Below are 23,071 nucleotides of genomic sequence, written 5' to 3' on the forward strand. Positions count from 1 at the left end.
TTGCTTTTGAATTTGTTTTCTTAAATCAGAATTTTTGTGTTTAATTAAGGACAATTTTAAAAGAAATTACAAAGGAAAATCTAAAAAGTCAAAATGCATTATTGTCAACTCTATGTAAACTACCTTGAGTTTAGCAGATATTTTGTTTGTCTCATGTTTCCTAAGTATAAATGTCTTTATAGCAAACATCCAGTTATTTGTGAAGACTAGGAGGTGTCTTGTATATTGAATTAATTTCTTTGTGTTATTTTGATATTTAAAATAAATAGAAAGTTCTTTGGTCCTAAGAAACCATATCTAGGGTTTTTTTTAAATTACATTTTCAGAATGTGAGAACAGTATTCTGCATGCCTCTATAAAAACTGAATGTGAAAACCATGAACAAATGAAAAACCAAATATCTTGCGGCCATTTGAATTTTTTTTATTTCTAATAAGTTCCATATTTAAAATATATTTAATGTGTAAACTGTTAAGACTGTAATTTTGATTCAAGTATCAGTGATAACTTTTGTTTGAAGCATTTACGCTGTTTTTGATGAAGTCTAAAGTGTAGCGAAATTCCATTAATGAAATAAGATAGCCTATATAATACTAAAACTGGGCACTCATCTCTCTCATCATTCCTGCAACCATCCATTGTGGTTTGGTGAGAGATGCTTGCTGTAAGGCTTTAATGGGCGGCATCCCAACCTTTCAAAGTCAGTTCCAGCCCTTCATGAGCCATTATTTTATCATGACAGCTGCTTCTGAGTATTAAAGGAGCATTAAATTCCCTGGCCAGGAGCTCATTTCTGCACAATGAGTCCTCTGATGATAGGTAATGTGTATAGTATTTAGTTGTCTATTAGTGTCTAATAAATTGTGTCAAATGTAATGGCTTCAAACAACAGGCATTTTGTACTTCACAATTTGAGGATCTTCATTTCAGTCTAGGAACAGTTTAGCTGAGTAGTTTCCACTAAGTCTTTCATAAGCTAAAAATCAGTTAATCAGGGTTACAGGCTCTTGCCTGGGGAAAACTATTTCCAAGTTGTGGTCATTGGTCACAGCTCTGTACCACATGCTCTCTCCACAGGGCTGTCTTATGTGGCTAGTGATAGAATAGCTGGCTCCCCCACCCTACATCCCTAGATCCTAGACAGCAAGCCAAAAGAGCACATAGCCAAGATCTAAGCTTTTTTCCATAACCTAATCTTGGAATGGTGTATCATTTCTGCCTTGCTAATACTGTGAATCACTAATTCCAGCCTGCATGCAGGGGACATAAACTTCTCCCTATATTTAAATTCATGGTCTTTAATTTTGTTTTTCCACTCAGATTTTTCTACCCATTTTTTGTAGACATACATCAATGCATTATTTTTTCAAAGCTCTTGCTGCCTTTAGAAGGCAATGTAATAAAGCCAAATCCTGGGTACATGCCTTTGTCACTTGCTACTTAGCTGTGTGCCCTGTATTATTCATCATCTGTAAAATACAGTTGTACTTATGAACTACCTCTCAGGGTTCAAGGTTTAGATAAGCATGTAAAGGGCTTAAAACAGTTCCTAACATAGAGTAGTACCACGTAACCTATAATCATTTTTAGATACCTATAGAAACATTATTTACGAATGGTATTATTTGTCAAACTCATCACTTAGGAAGCAGGTGTGTTAAAGTAATAAGGAGAACTGTTCCTCAGATGCTATCTTGACAGTTTTCTTGGGTTTTTCGTTGGTTCAAAACTAGTGCTGTTTGTACATTCCGAATGATTTACCTAATGGTCAGAAAGCTTAGGTCAGTTACAGAGGAGGGCAATAAATGGCTATTAAGAGTGCTAAAGATTCCGGGGCATGGTGGCACACCCCTTTAATCCCAGCACTTGTGAGGCAGAGGCAGGTGGATCTCAGTGCGTTCAAAGACAGACACTGCTACATAGTAAGACTGAGTCTCAGCTAATTAATTAATTAATAATATTAATAGAGGGCTTAAAGATGGCCCAAAATAGTGTGAAATTTTGCCCTTAACCTGCAGCGTTCCAACTTCTCCACAATCATTGAAGTTATTTAGTTTTTTATCAACCTTGCAGAAGATATTTTTCTGGGAACTTTTCGTTCAGAAGTCTCACTCATAGCTCTCATGGGTCGTTTGCAGCTGCTGGCCGCGGTTCACACTATGCTGCTACTCCTCTTCACCATCCCGTTTTAAAAGATCTAAAGGCAATTGAATCCTAAACCCGGCTAGGGGCAACCCTGATTAGCTGCTGTTTCATTTCCTCCACATACCGCAGCTGGCAGCCTCGCCATCATTTAAACAAGGCGCTGCTGTCTCATTGGCCAGGAGCGCTTTCTCTCTCATTGGTCCTTGAAGGATGTAGGCGGGTGCCTCTCATTGATTGGTCCTCTAGTGAGGTGGGCGGTTCCCGGAGGTGGCCATTGGTGGAAGCAAGAAATTTGAACCGAAGCTCGGAAGGCTGGAGTAGTGTTGTCTGCCGGTTGGTCCCGCGTCCCTTGTCTACGGCTAGGCGTGTGGAAGGAGGCGAGGAGCGGGCGGCGAGGAGCCGCGGCCCCCAGGAGTGCGGAGCGGGCGGCCAGCGCGGCGGGCGGCTGCCATGGCGACTTGGCCGGCCGACTGGAGCCCCGCGCCCGCCGGTGCTGCCGCTCAGCCACTTCTGCGCGCCGCCGTTCCTCTGCTTCGGGGACGTCCGCGTGGGCGGGTCGCGGACGCGGCCTCTGGTCCTGTACAACCCGCACGAGGAGGCGCTGCGGGTGGAGCTGTTGCTGATGCGCGCCGCGGACCGGGGCTTCAGCGGGTCGCCCAGTTGCTGCGAATTGCAGGTGGGTGCGAGGGGCGTGTCCCTGCGGGGCGGCGGCGGGACTGGAACCACAGTTCCCCAGCACCGAGACAGCGCCCTGCCGGGCCCTCTGCAGAGATGGGTCTAGAACAGGACCCGGGCGGGCCTGGACACTGATGGTTTCCGTGATGCCTGGCAGGAATGGGCAGTAACCTGCGCCGGGTGAACCCCCATTCAAAGCGCGTGCAGCTGCCGTCCTTAAAAGCATTTCGGGAAGTTTCTGTTAAACAGACAAACGTTTTTAATAGACTTTAGGCGTTGCAAGATACGGTTGCAGTTCTCAAAGCATAGATGGTACTCTGTCACAAACGATTTTTTGAGATTGTCAGTGCTTTGATGAAAGCTTTCTTTTCTAATTACTTCCTAAAAACCATGTTAACATGCACTATATATGTTCAGTCATCCTATCTATATGTCTGGTGAAATAATGAACTTTTATCCATAGTCAAAACCCAAAAAGAGTTCCTCAAGATTGTATTCAATATGCATATGTAATGTGTGCTTTTGTGTTTGAATCTTGTTTTTTCATTGCTGCTCATGTAGCGGTAGTGGTGCATCAGATTTCATTTTATAAATCTTTCAAAAACCTTAGCTCTTTGCACATTGCATTGACCAGAGTCATGTTCTCGATTCTCATCTGCAAAGCCCAGAAATTTTGCTTATTGTGATTACTCTATGCTTTTCATTGAGTGGAGACTGCCAAACAACAGTCTTTTAGCTGAGGAGGCCTACAGTAGCTGGCAACTAACTTGTGAGGAAGGCCTGCAAAAGAGACTAATCTGAGGCAGACTGGCCTCTGTCATCAGTAGTTCTTCATACTCAGAACCCACCTGCCTCTTCCTTCTGATTTATGAACTGCCCACATTTCTTTCTATGGAAAGATTTCCTTCCTGTTTATGCAATTCTTTTAATGATTTCATTTTATTATAATGTAGGAGTTGTTTTTAGAAGAAAAATTCAGTTTTATTCATAATTAGTTGATTTTGATATTACATGATTTCTGCTTTTCAAGAAAAGCTTAACTTTATTACCAAAAGAACAAGATTGTTTTTGTCTGTCAGGGTTTTACATTGGGTGTGGTTGTTAAGTCTGAACTCTGGAATCACAGTGCCTGGGTTCTCGTTCCAAGCTACCTGACTTTGGCAAAGCTTTCTGTACATTGATGACTTCATCTGTAAAATGGGCATAATTATAAGCCCTGCTTCCGGGGGATGTGAGCACCAAATCTAAATGACTTAACTGCACAGTGTTTGGAGCATAAATTATTGCTTAACCAAGGTCAATATTATGACATAGATAGTAGAGGAGTGATCATCTTAACGTTTCTTTTTGCATAAGGTATATTTGAGGTAGCAATAAAGAATGCTTAAAGAATAAAGAAGTAAACATAAACAATAGACACATGATTTTTAAATGAGCTGGAGGTTGAACTCCGTGTCTTATGCATCATAACCACTGTACTAGTTAGTTTTTTTGACAACTTGTCACAAGCTGGAACACTTAGGAAGAGGGAACCTCAGTTAAGGCATTTCCTCCATCAGATTGGCCTCTGTCCATGTCTGTGGGGCATTTTTCTTGATTGGTAATTGATGTAGGTGGGCCCAGCCTACTGTGGGCAGTGCCATCCGTGAGCAGGTGGGCCCAGACTGTCTAGAGAAAGTAGCAGAGTAAGCCAGGAGAGCAAGCCAGTAAGCAACATTCTTCCATGGTCTCTGCTGTAGCTCCTGCATCCAGCTTCCTGGCTTTGAGTTCCTGCCCTGGCTTTCTTCAGTGATGGATTGTGAGCTATAAACCACGTAAACCCTTTTCCTTCCCAAGTTACTGCTGGTCGTGGTGTTTATCACAGCAAGTGTCCAAACTAAGAAAGCACATAACCACTAAACTATATCGCCAGCTGTATAAATACATTCTTAAGCCATTAAATTAAAATGACTTGGAGACTATCAGTTCTATTGCTTTTGTGCAATTAGATTTTATTAAATTTTAAAAAATGTTTTAGTTATTTTTATTTTACATGTATGACGGTATTGCGTGCATGTAGGTAGGTGGACTCATGTAGTGCAGTGCCGGAGGAGGTTAGAAGAGGGTATCAGATCCCCTAGAACTGGAGTTATGGATGGTTGTTAACTGCTTTGTGGATGCTGGGAGTCAATCCTGGGTCTTCTGCAAGAACAGTCAGTGCTTTTAACCACTGAGCCATCTTTCCAGCCCCAAGATTTTATTAAATTTTTATTCATCGTTTTGTCTTTATAATTTTATTTTGTTTTGGACTATTGCTAGTGGCCTTTTATCTTACAAGTAGGGTAGGTAAGTAGAGTAAGAGAAAGGTGCTGCTTATTGAATCCTATTAGAGTGTGGTAACTAACAATCATTAATCCATAGTTTAAGTTGTATATAACACATTTTGATCATTGTAATTATACTGTCATAATCATCTAAAATGTATCGTTTTGATTACAGCCGAAAGAAAAACTTACCATTTCAATTAACTGGACACCATTGAAAGAAGGGCGAGTAAGAGAGATTGTGACATTTCTTGTAAATGATATTCTGAAACATCAAGCTATATTACTAGGAAATGCAGAACATAAGAAGAAAAAGGTAATATTTTAATCATTCTGTGATTTACTGAAAGTGTTTAATAATATAGAACAATTATTTTGGTAAGAGGCTTGAAGTAACATGCATAATATTGCTTATTAAAAGTAATAGGGAATAAAGCTCGGTGTGGGGTCCACACCTTTAGTCCTAGCTCTTGGGAGGTAGAGGCAGGCAGATCTCTTTGAGATGAAGGCCAGCCTGATCTCCCTAAGGAGTTCCAGGCTCCTGGGGCTACAGGGAGACCTTGTCTCAAAAAGACAACAACAACAACAATAATGATAATAACAATAGGGAGGGAATGGCTGGCAACTTCTTTAGTGTATTGTACTTATTTTTGCAGAGAAGTCTTTGGAATTCTGTTCATAAGAAGAAAGCCCCAGCCTCGTCACATCATAAAAGGACTTCAAAAATTCAAAGTATTAATGAAACATTTAGTATTTCACAAAAAATTGATAGAGTTAGGAGTCCACTGCAGGCTTGTGAAAATATGGCTATGAATGAATGCTGTTCTCCAACAGAAAACAACTTTTTACACATTGAAGATAACAAAATACCCACCTCACCAATTAGCCCTGCTTTCAAAGAATACCCGAGTGATACTTGCTTGCCACTTTTTTTACGACGGTCTACTGCCTACTCATCTCTTCATGTGTCTGAAAATGTGGAACAACTAAAAGTACAAGATGTCAACATTTCAAAAGATTTTAATTGTAATGAGGAAGTCATAACTGAAACTCTTTTAAATTCCATTAATATTAGTGGCCAAAGTGAAGAGAATAATAAGCTTATTCTTACCCCAAGCTGTTCTTCTCCTTTGAATATACAAAGCCAAAGACATTTTCTAAGTCCAGATTCTTTTGTAAATAACAGTCATGCAGCTAATAATGGATTAGAATTAGTGACAAGTCTTTCATCAGATACCTGTTGGAAAGATAATTCAAAGTCTCTGCGTTTGGAATCTCAAACTGTGCATGAAGTTTATCAAAGAATTTTAAGTCCAGATTCTTTCTTAAATGACAATTATGGGCTAAATAAAGGTCTGATATCAGAGTCAGTGGATCCTACTTTATCTCCAACACAGTTTGCAAAGGATGACCTGCTGCATATAGCTCAGCAAACATGTATAGCATCACCTTTATCAGATAAAAATTCTCATGGTCCACAGTCTTCTCAGCATTGGAGAAGAAATGAAATTGTAGCATATATTCCTGAATGTTCAGAAACTCCCGAAGTTATTTTTGAAGAACAAAAACCTGTAGAAATGAAGTCAAATAACTACGCTTTTAGAAAACACAATCATTGTAAATTTTCTGAGGTTCGAGATGGTTCTCTTTCTAGCCATAATAAACAACCTAAGAGACGCCCAATACTTTCTGCTACTGTTACTAAAAGAAAACCCACATATGCCAGAGAAAACCAGCCTGATATCAATAACCCTAAAGCTAAAAGGTGCCTCAAGAGTGCAGTAGCTGAATGTGAAAAAGCAGTAGGTAGCCAAAAAGAGAAAGAAGGTTTGCATTCTTGTCTTCCAGTTATAAAGCCCATTTCAAGTAAACCTCAGAGTTATAAATATGAAATAGCTTCTTCAACTGCAGCTTCGGTTGCTCGTAAAAGGAAGAGCGATGGAAAAATGGACGATGCAAATGGGCAGGTTACTGTTGCAGAACACACGGAAGTGTGTGAAATCAAAAGAATCCATTTTTCTACTTTATCTACTCTAAAAAAACCCAAAAGGAGAGGAACACCCATCTCAAAATGTAGTCAGGAGAAACTAAGCCTCAAGAAAAATGGTAAGTCCTGTCTATAAAATCTCTAGTGAAAGTATACTTGAAGAACATATTTTGTGCTTGGGTTTAATGAAATCTCCTTCTGACTCAGGTAATATGCTGTTGATAAGCTTGTATTAACTTTAGCAGTTTTCTGATTCAAAGACAGGACACATGTCATGCTACTTTGAAATAATTGTGATTCTGCCCAAATTTAAACTTGATATTTTTTCCATGAATTTTCTGTTTAAATTTTGACTTCATAGCAGTGGTAACAGCATTTACAAGTCCCATGTAAACTCAAGCCACACAAAATCCCAGCAAAATTGTGGGGAAGTGGGTAAGAAACACCAGCCATACCTAAGGGTCTGTTGGCTGCTGGTAGGTGGAGAGTCAGTCTTTTTTCAGGGTATGACTCTGAGTAGGTTAACCAAGGTCTAGATGGACCCACACCAAGAGGCCTTTAGGGACACAAATTTGACTCAATAGGCCTTAAAATAATGAAATACATTCCAGGCCAGCCAGGGCTACATAGTGAGACCCTGTTTTTTTTTTTTTTTAGAAGGTTCAAAATTTAAGTATATTCAAATATATTTGGTCTCTTGGTGATACTTTTCTCATCTGCTTTTCATTCTTCATATCTATTTCCAAACTATTGTTTCTTTTCTTTAAAATAAACAACAACGAAATAGCTTGAAGTTCATTTCAGGGTGTTTCACTCACCACTCCTTTCTTTCCTGAGTGCTGTGAATAGTTATTCTCAAAATTTTGAACTTGACTTCTGATGCTTTCTCCAAAACTACTACTCTCAAGAGTTCAAATTCCTTATAGTCGATCTTCTAATAGCCTGACCTTTAGTTCTGGCATTCCTGGGCTGTGCTCTCCTAAGAGCAGCTCAAGCTCCAGTTGCTGTCTCTGTGACCCCAGTGTTTCCTTCTCGACTGAACTCCAGAAGTTTTTGCACTTTTTCAGCACAGTTCCCTAGTCCACCATTGTTTCCAGGGCCCCCACCTCAAGTGGCTGTCTTTTCTTACTCTACTTGAATTCTGTAATACTTCATAATCACTTCACTCACCTGCCTGCCCTTCCTTGTCCTTACCCAGCAGATTGCAACCCCTGTCTAATCTTTGTCTGCTCTATGCCCATTGGTCTTTATGACTTCTAAATACTGCTACACCCTTAACTATTTTTGCCTGTGTTTTCCTTGCTTATTGGTATTTAACTTTTTTGTAAGTTAATGTCATCCCTTTTTCCCCAGAAAATAAAAAAAGTTAAAGTCCCCTTTTCCTCCTATCATGTCAGATTATAGTAGCTAACATTTACTGAGCACTTAGTGTCAAACCCAGTTGGAAGTGCTTTACTATGACCTGTTTAGTGTTACAACATTCATGTGAAGTGTGTTGTCTTTACCTGTGAAACAGTTCTACAAATGAGAAAGTAAATGTGTTGAGAAGTTGTGCAGTATTCACAGAGTTCGCAATTAGTAGTGATGGCTTTCAGGGTCTATCCCAGGCAGTGTCTTGAGTTAATGTTCTGAACCTCATCCAAGCTGATCATCTATTTCATTAAGGAAATAGAAGTATTAGATGTTACTCTATTTCTGGTGGGATTGACCCTGTAAACCCATGGTCATTGACCTTGATGTGGAAAGTGTTAGTAGAATAGTCAAAACTGAAGTGCATGCAGTGCGCAGGAGAGGAATTAGGAACAACTAATATAAGTCCCTTTCAAAACATGACTTTTGTTGTTTGTTTTTGAAACAGGGTCTCCTGTAATCCAGCTGGCTGGAGCTTGCTATGTAAACCAGGCTGGCCTCTATCTCACAGAGATCTGCTTGCCTCTGCCTCCTGAGGTCTAGTATTAAGGGTATATACTGCCACACCTGGCTCCAAAACACTTTAAAAATATTTTATTATTTTTATTTTATGTGTATGAGTATATTGTCTGAGTGTCTATAAGTGCACCTGTGTCATGCAGTGCCCTCGGAGGTCAGAAGGTGGTGTTGGATCTCCTGGAACTGGAGTTACGGACAGTTTTTGTATGTGAGTGCTGGGAATTGAACCTGGGTCATCTGCTAGAACAATCAGCTCTCTTAACCACTGAACCATATCTCCAGCCCCCCAAAACGCTTTTAATCCAAGTAAAATCTGTACACAGAAAAATATACAAGTACTAATTCAAAGATTCTTCTAGGTTTTACTTAAAAAACCAAACAAAAAAACCAGGTGATTAAAACAGCGTGGAGAATTAAATGGTCAGTGATGTCCATGTTGTTAATCTAGTGATTATTCCTTAAATCATCTTGAACTCCATTAGCAGATTGTTTTAACTTTGAACCACTCCCTTACTGGAACATTTTATTTTACTGTCACGCTCCTGCTTCCCTTCCTGCTCTACTGGCTGTTCCCTCCTGTCTTTCTTTGGTAAAAGCATGTTATTGCCCCTAAACCTTGAACTATAGAAATATTTTTTCATCTTTTTACTAATTTGTTTCATGTCTTCATCATATGTCATGGCTTTCAGTACTGTCTAAGCATTCTTGTATACCATACATATTTTTCAGGATGAACCCCTATTTCGATACTAACTCAGTCTTATGTTTCTGCTTGACTCTCAAGTGGTCTCCTTTACTTATTTCACATGATTTCTGTCTTTCTGCCAAATATTTTCAGACTCTGATCATGTCTCACCACTGTTGAAGTTTCTGTTTGAACTTAGTCTTTGTTATGCAAGGTTTGTAGACAGATATTACACCCTTGCCTTCTCAAAAGATTTTCTGCAGTGTTACTGTTAAAATACTGGGGCCTTGGATTCTTCAGTTCCATCTCGTAGATCAGCTTCCTGGCACACTGACAGCCAGAATTCAGTGATTGACAAGCCCTGTAAGATCTGTCACCACTCATCTGTCTTCTGACCTCACCTTTACTTTCCTCTCTCCCCTGCTCTCTCCACTCTTCCCCCTTGGCGTCCTTGTGATCTTTGAAACCTCAACTATTCTTTGTTTTCAGGTAATTGTTTCTTCCATCTAGAAGGATTTCTGACTCCAATTTCTTCATAATATCATGTTTACAAAGAGTAACTTTCCAGAGGTCGCAGAAGGTATGAAATATTTAGAGCTACAATTTAAACTTAGATTTACCTAGCTAAAAAATAAATGTTCTTTTCACCATATTCTGAAATGTTATGGGAGGAAAGCTAAATGAAAGGGATCTCTTTGGGGCAATGACCAAAGATTATACTGATGAAGGTACAGATCTAGCCTCAAAGTTCTGATTTGTCGATTCAAATAGAGGACCAACTAGTCAGTGTCTAGTAGGGTATTCTCTGTTCACTGATCAGGAAACTCACATGACTTCCTGCTGTTCCTTGTGTCTTAAAAATTTTTTCATCATTAAAGATGTCCATTGTCTGAGCTCTAGAAACTTGTTCATCATTTAAGGTATCCATTGTCTGATTTCTTTTCATCCAGTCTGATGTCCTTTCATCTTCTGTAGACTAACCATAGACTCTCCTTGTCATTCTATGCATCGTATAACATTCATGTCTATTATTCTCTTTTTCATTCATGTTTTTGACATGAATGAATAATGAATGAGTTACAATCTCAACTTTTATTGATTCTGTTTCCTAATGAATTTCCCTCTATATATTCAAGTATAAATAAATTGCATCTACCTGTTAGTGCTATTTCACTGCTTTGCTCTTCTGTATGGATATGTTCTGAACAAATGCATTCTTTGATTTTAAGGAAGTACATATTTTGACCTTCTACAAAGCATACAGTAAATGACGAAGAAATGAATGAATTCATGAATAAACAAATGTCTACTGTTTTGTCCCTCAAACCTACTATATAGTTGAAGCAGCAACCTAGTTGAGCCTCCTTGTTAGATTTGGAGAGAACTTTATGCATTTAACTTTTGACAGCTAGATCACTCATGAAGAATTGTTCTAGCTTTCTTCTAACAAATCAAAGAAAACAAAGAAATAAAGAAGGCTGTTTTCTAGATGCATTTATTCAGCATTGATAAGGCACCTGTTAAATGTTATGTATTATTCTAGACTTGTGGCCTTGGCAGAAAAAGATACGATTTCTAGCCTTAAGTTTTTCTCAGTGTTAAGCTTAAGCCCTGCCCTGGGAAGCGCCACAGAGCAAAAGCTAAGCCTTTGTACGAATGGCAGTGAGCTGTGATGAGATGCCAGGAAAGGTTCCTAAAACAAACTGGCTCAAGGCAGATGGCCAACTTCTTCAAGTTTTCACTTTCCCCAGAAAAGTGGTTTTAAATGTTCAAGTAGAATATTATAATAGGATATATTGTGTTATGATTTCACCATACTCTTTTTTTTAATTAAAAAAAACTTTACTGAGAATTTCATACATGCATATAAGGTGTTTTGATCAAATCCATGCCCACTCCCTCCCTTCTAACACCTCCCATATCTCCCCATCACTTTCTGGACAACTTCGTCTCTCTTTTTTTCTTTCTTTCCTTCCTTCCTTTTCTTTCTTTCTTTCTTTCATGGGGCTTTTTGCTACTCTAACATTCCCCACCTCTGAAGAGGTAACCCTATAATCCTTTTAGGGATTGGGTAAGAGCTCCCAAATACTTTTGACATTTTGGGCCTTTGGAACATAGTATGTTGCTAAGAGGCCCAAAGACATTTTGACTTTTAGCCAAGAAACTGGCTGCTTTTCTTTAGGGTCGCTTTTACTCTAACTGCCTAGCCAATTCCTATCTCCTGTTATCACACCATCCTCTGAAGAGGTTACCCAAATTGCCAATAGGGAATTGGGTCACAGACTGGGTCACAGGCTTCTTCCATGCTGAACAGGGATGCAGAGTGAGGCAATTGCGGTACCCCTTAAGTGGGTCTATCTAAAAGACTCCCAAATATATAACTCTTATCTGTAGGGAGAAAAAAAAGTCCTTGACTGGTGACTAGGGGATGTGAAGGAGAAGTAAAGATGAGTAATTAGCATTACAAGTTCTAGACAGGGAACCAGAAAAAAGTCAGAAAAGGGCAAATTTCAAATGTTCCTATCAGAGTACATTGGGATTTCTTGACGAGAGCTTCTAAAACCATCCCTCTATTGGGTTCCTCCTTATTTTTCTTTTGTCTGCCAAAGCTGAACTTGAGAGTGATGGACTCAGGATTTGTTTTCGGGCACTTTGATAGCTGTTGGAGTGGTTAGAATCAGTGTCAGTTCCCTCTCAAAGGCTTCTAGATAGGGGGAGAAAATAAATTTAGCCGTCATTTTTAGAACAGTAATGGGTTATTTCCCTTAGCTACAGATGGGCACTACAGTATTGCAGACCCAAGATTTGAAGTCTTACATTTGAGCAGCACTTTCTGCTTAGAAACAAAATCATCAATGAGAAATAATCATCTAAATAATATTTTATATGGACTTAAGCCTAATGTCTGGAAAGTGTAATTTTTTAATTGAATTTTTATGAATTTCATCCAATATATATTTTGGATGAATATATGTATGTATATATTCATATTCTTGAGATAGGGTCTTTTTGTAGCCCAGCTGTCCTGGAACTCACAAGGTAGACCAGGCTGGCTTTGAACTCACGGAGATCCGCCTGCCTCTGCCTCCCAGGTACTGGGATTAAAGACATATTCTACTATGTCCAGCTGATCCATCTGATATATTTTGCTCATATGTAGACCCCCTTCCCCTATCTGCATCTCTTTCACAACCCCCCTGCTGGATTTCATGTACTTTGTCATATATAATAAGGCCTGTCTAGCCAGGTTTGTGTACCTAAATGCTCTAAAGTGTGCATCCATCCACTGGGGCCTGGTTATCCTATGTAGCATTACACCCTTAGGATACCACCTCTCTCCCTGTAGTTATCTGTTACCAATACCTCAGCTAAGGTTGGAACTTCTTCCCCACTTCCCCACTTCTGTGCTGCGATTTTGTCTGACTTGAACTTGCATGTGTATTGTGCATAGTGTTTCCATTGCTGGAAGTTTATCTGAGTAACTTCCCTGCTGTCTGGAAAATTCTTTCCTTGTGGTCATCAGCCACCTCTAGCACTTAAAATCTTAATTCCCCCTTTTCCTCGATGGTTCCTGAGCCTTAGGTGGCAGAGGTTTGATTTACGTGTCCTGTTCAGGGATTTGGGGCTCTTCTGGCTTTTATAGTTTGCATTGAAAAGTGAACTGTACTTCTGATGGGCTTCTCTTTATTTTTTCTCTTGCAGCTTTCTGTACCCTCTGTTTGTTCTGTACATGTAGTATTTTTACTCTACTATGCCATGGGGAGTTTCTGTTCTGGTCTTATTTAATGTTCTTTGTGCTTCTTGTATCTGTATGTCTTTCCTTAACTTAGGGAAGTTTTCTTCTGTGGTCCTGTTGAAGATGTCAGTGACATACACCTGAGCTTCTCCTTCCTCTATGCCTATAATGCATAGATTTGATCTTTTCATAGTCCCACATTTCCTGCATATTCCAACCCTGTGGGTTGGTTTTTTTTTATTGTTCATATTCTTTGCTTGAGCAGTCCAGTTCTTCAGCTGTATCATCCAGACTTGGTACTCTGCTGTCCATTTGATTCATTCTGCTTGTGAGGTTTTCTCCTGTCATTTCTAATTGGATTATTAAGCTTTTCAATTCCATCTTTATTAAACTTGCGTTTACTTCAGTATTTCTGTGTCCTCCGTGAATTCACTTTCTGCATCCTGAATTGTCCTTGTCATTTCCTTCAGCTGTGTATTCTCATTTCTTGAGTCAGGAGTTTATTCCTATCCTCTTTGAGTTCTTTGTAATTGTGTTCTTAAAGTCCTTGAAATCTTTGATCATAGTTATGATTGTTCTTTTGAGTTCTGTGTCCTCCAGTTCCTCTGGGTATTTCTCATTCTACAACATTTATATAAGACTGGTGGAATTCAGCAGGAACATTATTGGTTTTTCATATTATTTGTGTTTCGCATTGTGACTTGGGAATATGGGCTTGTTTTGTTGATTGTGTGCCTGATTTGAAATTCTAGCTTGCTCTTGTTGAATTGGAAGTTGGGTTCTGTTTATACTGTTGATGTAGGTTGATTGCTTTCTGATCAGGTATGAATAGTTGGTCTGTGCTTCAGGTTCTCACTTTTGATGTTTTTATTGGAGGATAGTATGGTTCCAGTCAGGCTTGTGGATAGTTTTCCAACAGTATGAGTGGTTTTAGTACTGAAGCAGGAAGATGGTAACCAAGTGGGCAGGTTCTGACTCGCTAAGCCTGCAGGGTAGATGTGAGCCCTGGAGCAGTACAGACAGGACTGATCCTACAAGGGAATGGCGACCCAGTGGGGCTTAGTCTCATTCTTTTAATTTTAAATAGGTGTAGATGTGAGAGCCATCTAAAACAAGGATAAGCATGTTTTCTCTAGTGGTTCACATAACACTTCAGGCTTTGCAGACTACTTACAACAAAATTTTTATGGTCATTAAAATGTGAATTTTACACTGTTTTGTGTCTTTTGATGAGGGACTTGAAACTTAGGAAGATTCCCCAGTCTAATAGATTGAGGCACATCTGACCAGTGCTAATTTCAGATACTGAGTGAGTCAGGTGTTACAAATATACCAAGTCCGGCTTTCATGGAAACCATCGATAGAGCACAGAGCAGTCTGTGTGTGTCATTGTCAAGGGCTCTGAACAAAGCTAGAGAGGCAGCATCTCTACCACTGCATTAAGAATATAGATGTTGACTTTTTAAGTTAAAGATCCTACATTTTGTATTAATTCTTTGAGAATGTCATGTGATTTGTTTTGCTCATTTCTCCCCTTCCCCAGCACCTCACCTCCCTACCCACCAAACTTTGTTTTCCTCCCCACCCTCTATCTAGTACAATATGTTTTCCCCAAGTGCTCTTCTGTGTGGAACCTGCCTGGATTGTGGTTGGCCTACCAGGGGCCGCAGCCTTAAAGAAAACTGACTCTTCCTTTCCTAGCAGCTATCAAAAGCCTGTAGCTCCTCAGCTAGGTGTGGGAGTGGGGAGGGGGCCTGTATCCCCCACCCTCATTTAACTTTTGATCCTAGTATGTTATCCCTATAATTTTAATGTTGTGTTCTCTAATTTATTAGATTCATTAGTATTTAAAACACCTATTTCTAAAACAAGGAAAAGGACAAGACCCATTGTTGCTGTAGCACAGTCTAATTTGACCTTCATAAAACCATTGAAAACAGGTAAGTGTTCATTATATTTAACAAATTGAGAATGTGATAACTGGAAAATAATGCTTTATTTTATTTTATTTTATTTTATTTTTTTGGTCTTTTTGAGACAGGATCTCCCTGTAGCCCCAGCTGTCCTGGAACTCACTATGTAGACCAAGCTGGCCTTGAACTCACAGACATCTGCCTGCCTCTGCCTCCCAAGTGCTGGGATTAAGGGCATGTGCCACCACGCCCTGCATAAATGCCTTGCTTTGCTGATATTCCAGCAAACATTGTTCAGTGTTTTAAAAATATTTTGCTAGTTTAAATGAACTTCGGAGGGGCTAGAGTGATAGAGCAAGAACACTTGCTGCTCCTGCAGAGAATCCAGGTTCAGTTTCGAGCACCCACATGGTGCGTCATCAATACCTCCAATTCTAGGGGACTCTGACGCCCTCTCCTGGCCTCCGTGGGTATTGCACGCATGTGGTGTGCTTATGTACATGCAGGCAAAGTGCTAATACACCAAAAATAAATGAATAAATAAATGCTTTTTTACCATACTGTATGATACTTTAAAGGGAAATTGTTTTATGCAATAATCTAATTGCATTCTTAGATATTCCTAGGCATCCAATGCCATTTGCTGCAAAGAACATGTTCTATGATGAGCGCTGGAAGGAGAAGCAAGAACAAGGCTTCACTTGGTGGCTAAATTATATGTTAACTCCTGATGACTTCACTGTCAAAACAAATGTTTCTGAAGGTAAATTTCTTCTGTGTACACTATTATACTGTACTTAATGAGGCTTTACTGATTTTCTAAATGCTAAAGAGTGTGTAGATAATTTTTCCTATGTAGATTTGCATGTACATATTTTCTGTGCTGAGAGTTCTGATTTTTTTTTTTTTCTTTCTCTTCATTTTCTTGTCAGCTGATGCAGTCTGTTGTCTGTGGCCTCTTTGGGTATATTGACTTCACTTCAAATAGTTTAAGGAGTATGTAGGAAAGTTACATGATTATGAAAAAACCTGAAAGCCAAGTCATATGAGGGATTTAAAAATATTTCAGTGTTTATTCTGCAAGCAAAGAATTAGGTGTGGGATGGAGTGGAACCATTGGAAGGATTTTCTTCTCATAAAGGAGGAAACTAAACCTTAGTTTACATCTTGTATAGAAATTATAACAGATCAATTTCTTTTCTAAAAAATATTATTTTTTAGCAAGCTTCCAGCGTGCTTGGGTCTGCAGTGACTCTGTGCATTCCACAGTGCTTGCTAGAACAGTTCTGGAATGGTTTGAGGCCTTGCCCTGATCTCTCCAGAGCAAGGTTATAGAAATTTCAGACAATTGCTGAAAAAAAAATGTTGTTATTTTATGTAAAGGAGTGTATTGCTTGCATGTATGCATGTGCACTTGTGTCGTGCAATGCCCATAGAGGTCAGAGCTCCCGGAACTGGAGTTAGTGACTGTTGCTAGCTGTTATGTGGGTGCTGGGATTCAAACCCGGGTCTTCTGCAAGAAGATTCAGTGCTCTTGACCGCTGAGCCATCTCTCCAGCCCCAGAAATAATAACGGATCAATTTCAATTTTAAAATGCTGATTTCCTCACTATTTGCATTTTCCAAAGACACTGATTTATAATATGGTTTATATTTTTCAGAGAAATTTGCACAGGATTTCTTCATTAAAGGAGCCTGTGAACTATATGATTTCTGCCATTAATTTTTTTTCCAAAGGAAATAAAACCCAATTTTTAGTCTTTTTTTTTTTTTTTCTCAAGATAAAATATATTATGAAAATTCCAGTCATAAGGCTAGGGAGAAAGCTCAGTCTACAGAGTGCTAGAATGGGGTCTGAATTCAGTCCCTAGGACCTAAGAAGAGCAGCCAGGATTGTGCTGGGGAGACAGAGACAAGCAGATCCTGGGTCTCAAAGCCAGCCTACATGGTCATGACCATCTCAAAAAATTGAAAAGAATTCATGACAACTGAGGAGCAACACCCTAGATTGTTGTCTGACCGCCACATGCCTATGCACATATGTGTACCCCCCACATGCAAACACATACACATACCCACACACACAAATCAAATTATGTATCAATTCAATTGAATCATATTCCTTAGAAGCTTTGCTTTTTATTAATTCATAAAGAGAATGGAAACAGGAACTAGTTAGAAGCCATTTCACTAGTCTGAGTTAAAGATGCTAATGTTTGGCACTGAGTGGTGGTAGAGGCTGTAGGAGTAGTTGGACTTGGTATGTATTCTGTAGGTAGAGTTTGGCCACAGGTATTTGGTTAGTTATGGTGATAACTGTAAGGTTAGAGAGAAGAGATTTTGGAGGGGTGTAGGGAAACCTTTTTTTTTTTTTTCCCCTGAGCATCTTAACTTAAATTTCCTTGCTGGGTTTTAAAAGGTGTAGAGATCATGTCTAATCAGGAGCATCATTCTCTTGTTTTTATCCAGTAAATGCCGCTTCTCTTCTTTTGGGCGTGGAGAATCAACATAAAATAAGTGTCCCTAGAGCACCTACAAAAGATGAAGCGTCTCTCAGAGCTTACACTGCTGGCTGCAGGTTGAATAGACTGCGTCGCACAGCATGCTGTTTGTTTACTTCTGAAAAGATGGTTAAAGCTATTAAAAAACTTGAAATTGAAATTGAAGTTGGACGGTTAATTGTTCGAAAAGATAGACACCTCTGGAAAGATATTGGTAAGAAGCTTGTGAATTAATCTTGAGATTTTTTTTTTCTTTCAAAATATTGTAAAGATTTTGTTTTACTTTTTCTCCAGTTTTATTCAGGTATAATTGACAAATATTGTACATATTTAAAGTGATATGCTAATGTAGGTATACCTTGTGTAATGATGGTTACAATTAAGCTATATTTATCCCCTCACAGTTAACTTTGTGTGTGTGTTCCTGTCTGTCTGTCTGTCTGTCTGTCTGTCTGTAAGGACAGGGAAGATCATTCAGTAACTTTCAGGTACACAGTACAGTGTTAGTAATTATATTCATCTTACTGTATATCAAATCTCAAAGGATTCACCTTTTACAATTGAAACTTTGTACACTTGTTATCAGCATTTTCCTGGCCCCTGGCCACTATTCACTCTGCTTTGTGAGTGTGCTGCTTTTAGATTATGTGTAGGGGTGAGATTGATAGCACTTGTCTGTGTTTACCTGGCTTATTTTACTTAATGACCTCCAGGTTTATCCATTTTATTACAAATGGCATTTACCCATGTTAAAATTGAACGATACAGGTTGGGCGTTGTGGCACATGCCTTTAATCCCAGCTCTTGGGAGGCAGAGGCAATGGATCTCTGTGAGTTTGAGGCCAGCCTAGTCTACATAGTGAGTTCTAGGACAGCTGGGGCTACATGAAGACCCTGTCTCAAAAAGACCAAGAAGAAAAAAAAAAAAGAAAATCGAATGCTATCCCATTTTATGGATGTGTGCATACACAACGTTGCTTTCTTTATCCATACATCTGTTGTTAGACACTTAGATTGGTTGCAGGTATTGGCTCTTATGAATAGTGATGCAATGAATGAGTGAATTATCTCATTCAGATACTGATTTCAGTTCCTTTGTATATATACCCAAGAGGGTCTGTATTTTAAAACTAAATAAATGTGTTAGTTGTGCTGTCTAAATCTTACAAACATAAATGTGGTCATATATTTAAGCAATATAGTTCATTATTTCTGTTTTGCATTGATATTTTCTCTCTGGAAGTTTATTGTCTGTTTAATAGTGATACACATAATTTCTTTTAACCTACACTTTAGGAAATCGCCAAAAAGTTCTGAATTGGCTATTGTCATATAATCCTTTGTGGCTTCGAATTGGCCTGGAGGTAAGCATATTTTTCAGTTTTTGAATAGTTTATTTTAAAAATTGAATGTTTTTAATAGAATACACATTGATAAAATATGGTTTTATTTATGGAAATTATCAGGTCATTTGACTAGCCTAATTCATCTTCCTATATAAGATGTAAGGTCAGTTAAATAAATACTCACTGGGTGAATAGAACATGCCATTATAAATTATTGGCATATTGTTAGAGTAATTTACTATTATATTCTTTTATTTTATACCTAATTTGTTGTTTGCTGGATGTAGTGAGAAGTGTAATCAGCTCCTTTTTTGAACATCTTAAAAGATCAAATTGTTTTCAATGTGTTTCCTAGCATGACTCTTTTTAAACTCAGTGATGTATGTGTTATTATTTTTATCTCACTAATAAAATGACAGTTAAGATGTTAGGTCAGGGGAGGCTTTGAATCTTCATCCGTGTGGTACCAAAGCACAGTTTTCTAAACATTCTGATGAAATACTTCTCTTAATAAGGCGTCAGGGTTATTTATATAGAACTTGGGTTAGTGATGTCTAGGTTAAAACTGACTGGAAGGGCTGGAGAGATGGCTCAACAGTTAAGAGCACTGGCTGTTCTCGTGGAGGACCTGGGTTCAGTTCCCAGCATCCACATCACATAGTGGCTAACTCCATGTTCAACTGTCTGTAACTCTGTTTTCAAGAAATTCGACACCTCTGACCTCCACAGGCACTGCATAACACAGTGTACTTATATACATGCAGGCAATACCCTCATACACATTAAATAAAAATAAAATTGACTGACTAGCCAGGTGTTGTGACTCATACCTGTATCCCCAGAAGTATCTCATGCAGAAGTATCCCCAGAAGTATCTCATGTGACTCATACCTGCATCCCCAGAAGTATCTCTGCAAGTTTGAGGCTAGCCTCGGCTATGTAGTGAATTTGAGTCTAACCTGGGCTTCATATTGAGAACCTGTCTCAAAAACCACCAAATAATAAAAATAAATAAAACCCGACTCAGTTAGAAAGCTACTACTAGTAGTTGGCTTTTAAGTATGCTTTTATGATAAGACATCCTTTGTGTTTCCCAAATCTTAGTATTTTACTAAGATGCTTATGTGATCTTGACTTCTCATACAAGAGCTCTCATTTTGTCAGTTTATTCCATTTTACAATAGAAGAATCTTTAGGGCTGAAAGATAGTTTTGCAGTAATCTAGCTTTTGAGTGCTGGTAATTTTAGACTCAGAGCAAATTATCAGCTTACTATGATGATGTCATTGCAGGATAATGTCATTGCTAGTTTCTTTATAATTGGTTACTCTTTCCTTTCATTAGTAAGTAAATTGCTTATTAACTGGCTTCATATGTCGAGTAAATCTGGAGTCTCGTTTGAGGCAGATACCCCCCTCCCTTATTTGGAACCTAGTCTTGTGGTACAGGAAGTAGGCAAAATTATTAGGTAGAGATTTGCAATGTCTTTTTTTTCTTTTTTAATCTGCCCTTTAAAAATTAGCTATTCACCTTTCAATTTATTTTAACCAATAAATAAAAATAAAAATACTTGGTGCTTTGTTGTGTTTTGATGCATGTATACATTGTATATTAAATGTGTATTTGTATATGTATATAAATGTAAATTAATATACATTATATTAAATAAGCTTTAACATTTATTCAAGTATTTATCATTTCTTTATGTTGAAAACTTTCATAATCCTTCCTAGATTTTTGAGTGGAAGTTCATTATTTTATTCTTAATAGTTACTGTCATCCTACATGCAACAAAACCCCAGAACTTCTCACTTCAGTCTCATTCCTTAAGACTTCTGCTGAGTTACGGCTTCCATTCTTATGAAGCTGTCCAGGCTGCATTGTCTGTTGAAGCACAGTCAAGGCAGAAATGGTAACCTTTCCCAAGAGATAGGGAATCCAGCGCTAGGAATTGGGAATGTGTAACCCTTTCATAGGGAATCGGTCATAATCCATTTGACCTCCCATTACAAACTCCCAGACATTAGGGTTCTGCAAAGGAGTATGAACTTCGAAGATAATAGAAAAGCTTCAGAGGCCAAATAAGGATAGATTTCTTTATTTTTGGCAACTATTAGTATTAATACTTTTATTTGTTTTAATCTTTCCACATTTTCAGCGTAAGATTATAGAATATAATTTTGTTTTTAATATTTTTCTAATTGCCTTGAAAAGTCATCAGTAAACATGTTAGTGTTGAACTAATTTCACATTTATTAACATATCTATACTTCTCTAATCATTTTCTTAGGTGGTTTATATTAACTTTATAAAAGTTTGTTTAATGATATTTCTGTTATACTTTAATGGCATACTTCCTGAGACAATTATCATTAAATCTGAGCAATGCATGAGCCTATATTTGATAGCTCTTTAACTGGGAGAAAAAAAATCAAAATGTAAATAGTATTTGTCAGATAATTAACAAATTTGCCCTGAACTTTGTTCTACATTATGTAGTATATCATATATACTAAAAATGCATAAAGGTAATATGTTTAAAAAAGTTACTAATCAGATCACTTCTATCCCATTTAGGAAACACAACATTGCCAGTTCCTTAGAAGATAGTTGTCTGTTCTCCTCTAATAGCATTTTTTTCCTTCTTAGAAAAAGTATAATCCTGGCCTTGCCTGTACTTCTTTTCAGACAGTTTATGGAGAGCTGATACCTTTGGCAGACAACAGTGATGTCACAGGCTTGGCTATGTTTATTGTCAGTCGCTTACTTTGGAATCCTGATATAGCAGCTGAATATAGTCACCCCACTGTTCCTCATCTATATAGAGTTGGTAAGGATTTCTGTATCACATTTTCTCCACACTATGCAAAAATGGCTTATCATTCTTCCTATTTATTAGTTTGAATTTTACTTTCTTAAATTTATTTTTATTTTATATGTGTATGACTTTATTGACTGCATGTGTGTAAGTGCACCCATGTTATGCAATGCCTGCAGAGGTTAGAAGAAGGCATCGGATCCCCTGGAACTGGATTTATGGACGGTTGTTAGCTACCATGTGGGTGCTGGGAATCAAGTTTGGGTCCTTTGCAAGAGCAGTTGGTGCTCTTAACCACTGAGCCATCTCTCCAGCCCCGAATTTTACTTTCTTAATCCAAATAGGTGTCTGTTTTCACTATTTTTTTCTTTCCTCATCCCGTCTTCCTCTTTTCCTCCACTATTTATAATTATTCTAATCTCTACCCATTCTCAACTCCAATAGTTGTAAGTCCTATGGGGACATTTTGTTTCAGTTTGCTACTGTGGTATGTAGCACCTAAGATGATGGATGATTGCATTTAGTAGGTGTTCATTAAGTATTTGTTGAATTAAAGCAACAAAATTCCCTGGTAAAATTGTGTTATTCCTACCCATGAACTGGAAATATTAAATGGTACTTGTTCTATAGAATTATTTGGTTCATACCTAGAAAGTACTTGCCATTTGTACTAGAATACAATTACCAGATCTTAAGGTGAACTTGCCTTTCATAGATGAACTTTCTTTTTTTGTTGTTGTACTCTATTTAAGGTCACGAAGAAGCTTTGTCTAAATTCACATTGAAAAAATTACTGTTGTTGGTCTGCTTCCTTGATTATGCTAAACTTTCCAGACTTATTGATCACGATCCTTGTCTCTTCTGTAAAGATTCTGAATTTAAGGTATCATCTTCATTTTATATCTTGTACTTCATATTTTCCCTTGAGGACTTGCTTGCTTTGGTGGCGTGTTTTCTTTCAGAAAGAGCCTTTTTCTAGTGGGCACTGTTCTGAAGTACTGTTGGAATGAGTGTCTGCCTACTCTCTCCCTTCC

At 38.3% G+C, this 23,071-nt stretch overlaps 1 protein-coding gene and 1 non-coding gene across 2 annotated transcripts in view; both read left to right on the forward strand.

Moving 5' to 3' along the window:
• The first annotated feature begins 2,623 nt into the window (after window positions 1–2,623).
• Aspm (abnormal spindle microtubule assembly) overlaps window positions 2,624–23,071 on the forward strand; it is a 47,203-nt gene continuing 26,755 nt past the window's right edge. The window contains exons 1-9 of the mRNA XM_029562794.1: window positions 2,624–2,821; window positions 5,299–5,439; window positions 5,780–7,229; window positions 15,296–15,400; window positions 15,990–16,136; window positions 17,843–18,088; window positions 19,171–19,238; window positions 21,908–22,049; window positions 22,790–22,920. Of these exons, the coding sequence (XP_029418654.1) occupies window positions 2,768–2,821; window positions 5,299–5,439; window positions 5,780–7,229; window positions 15,296–15,400; window positions 15,990–16,136; window positions 17,843–18,088; window positions 19,171–19,238; window positions 21,908–22,049; window positions 22,790–22,920 (2,484 nt within the window). The 5' untranslated portion in view covers window positions 2,624–2,767. The remainder of the gene's footprint in view (window positions 2,822–5,298; window positions 5,440–5,779; window positions 7,230–15,295; window positions 15,401–15,989; window positions 16,137–17,842; window positions 18,089–19,170; window positions 19,239–21,907; window positions 22,050–22,789; window positions 22,921–23,071) is intronic.
• On the forward strand, window positions 16,592–16,723 carry LOC115070096. Its single transcript, XR_003849295.1, has one exon. It is a non-coding gene; the product is annotated as a small nucleolar RNA SNORA9 (small nucleolar RNA).

The sequence above is a fragment of the Nannospalax galili genome, unplaced genomic scaffold, assembly GCF_000622305.1.
Source record: "Nannospalax galili isolate Female #2095 unplaced genomic scaffold, S.galili_v1.0 scaffold955, whole genome shotgun sequence".
Classification (NCBI taxonomy): domain Eukaryota; kingdom Metazoa; phylum Chordata; class Mammalia; order Rodentia; family Spalacidae; genus Nannospalax; species Nannospalax galili.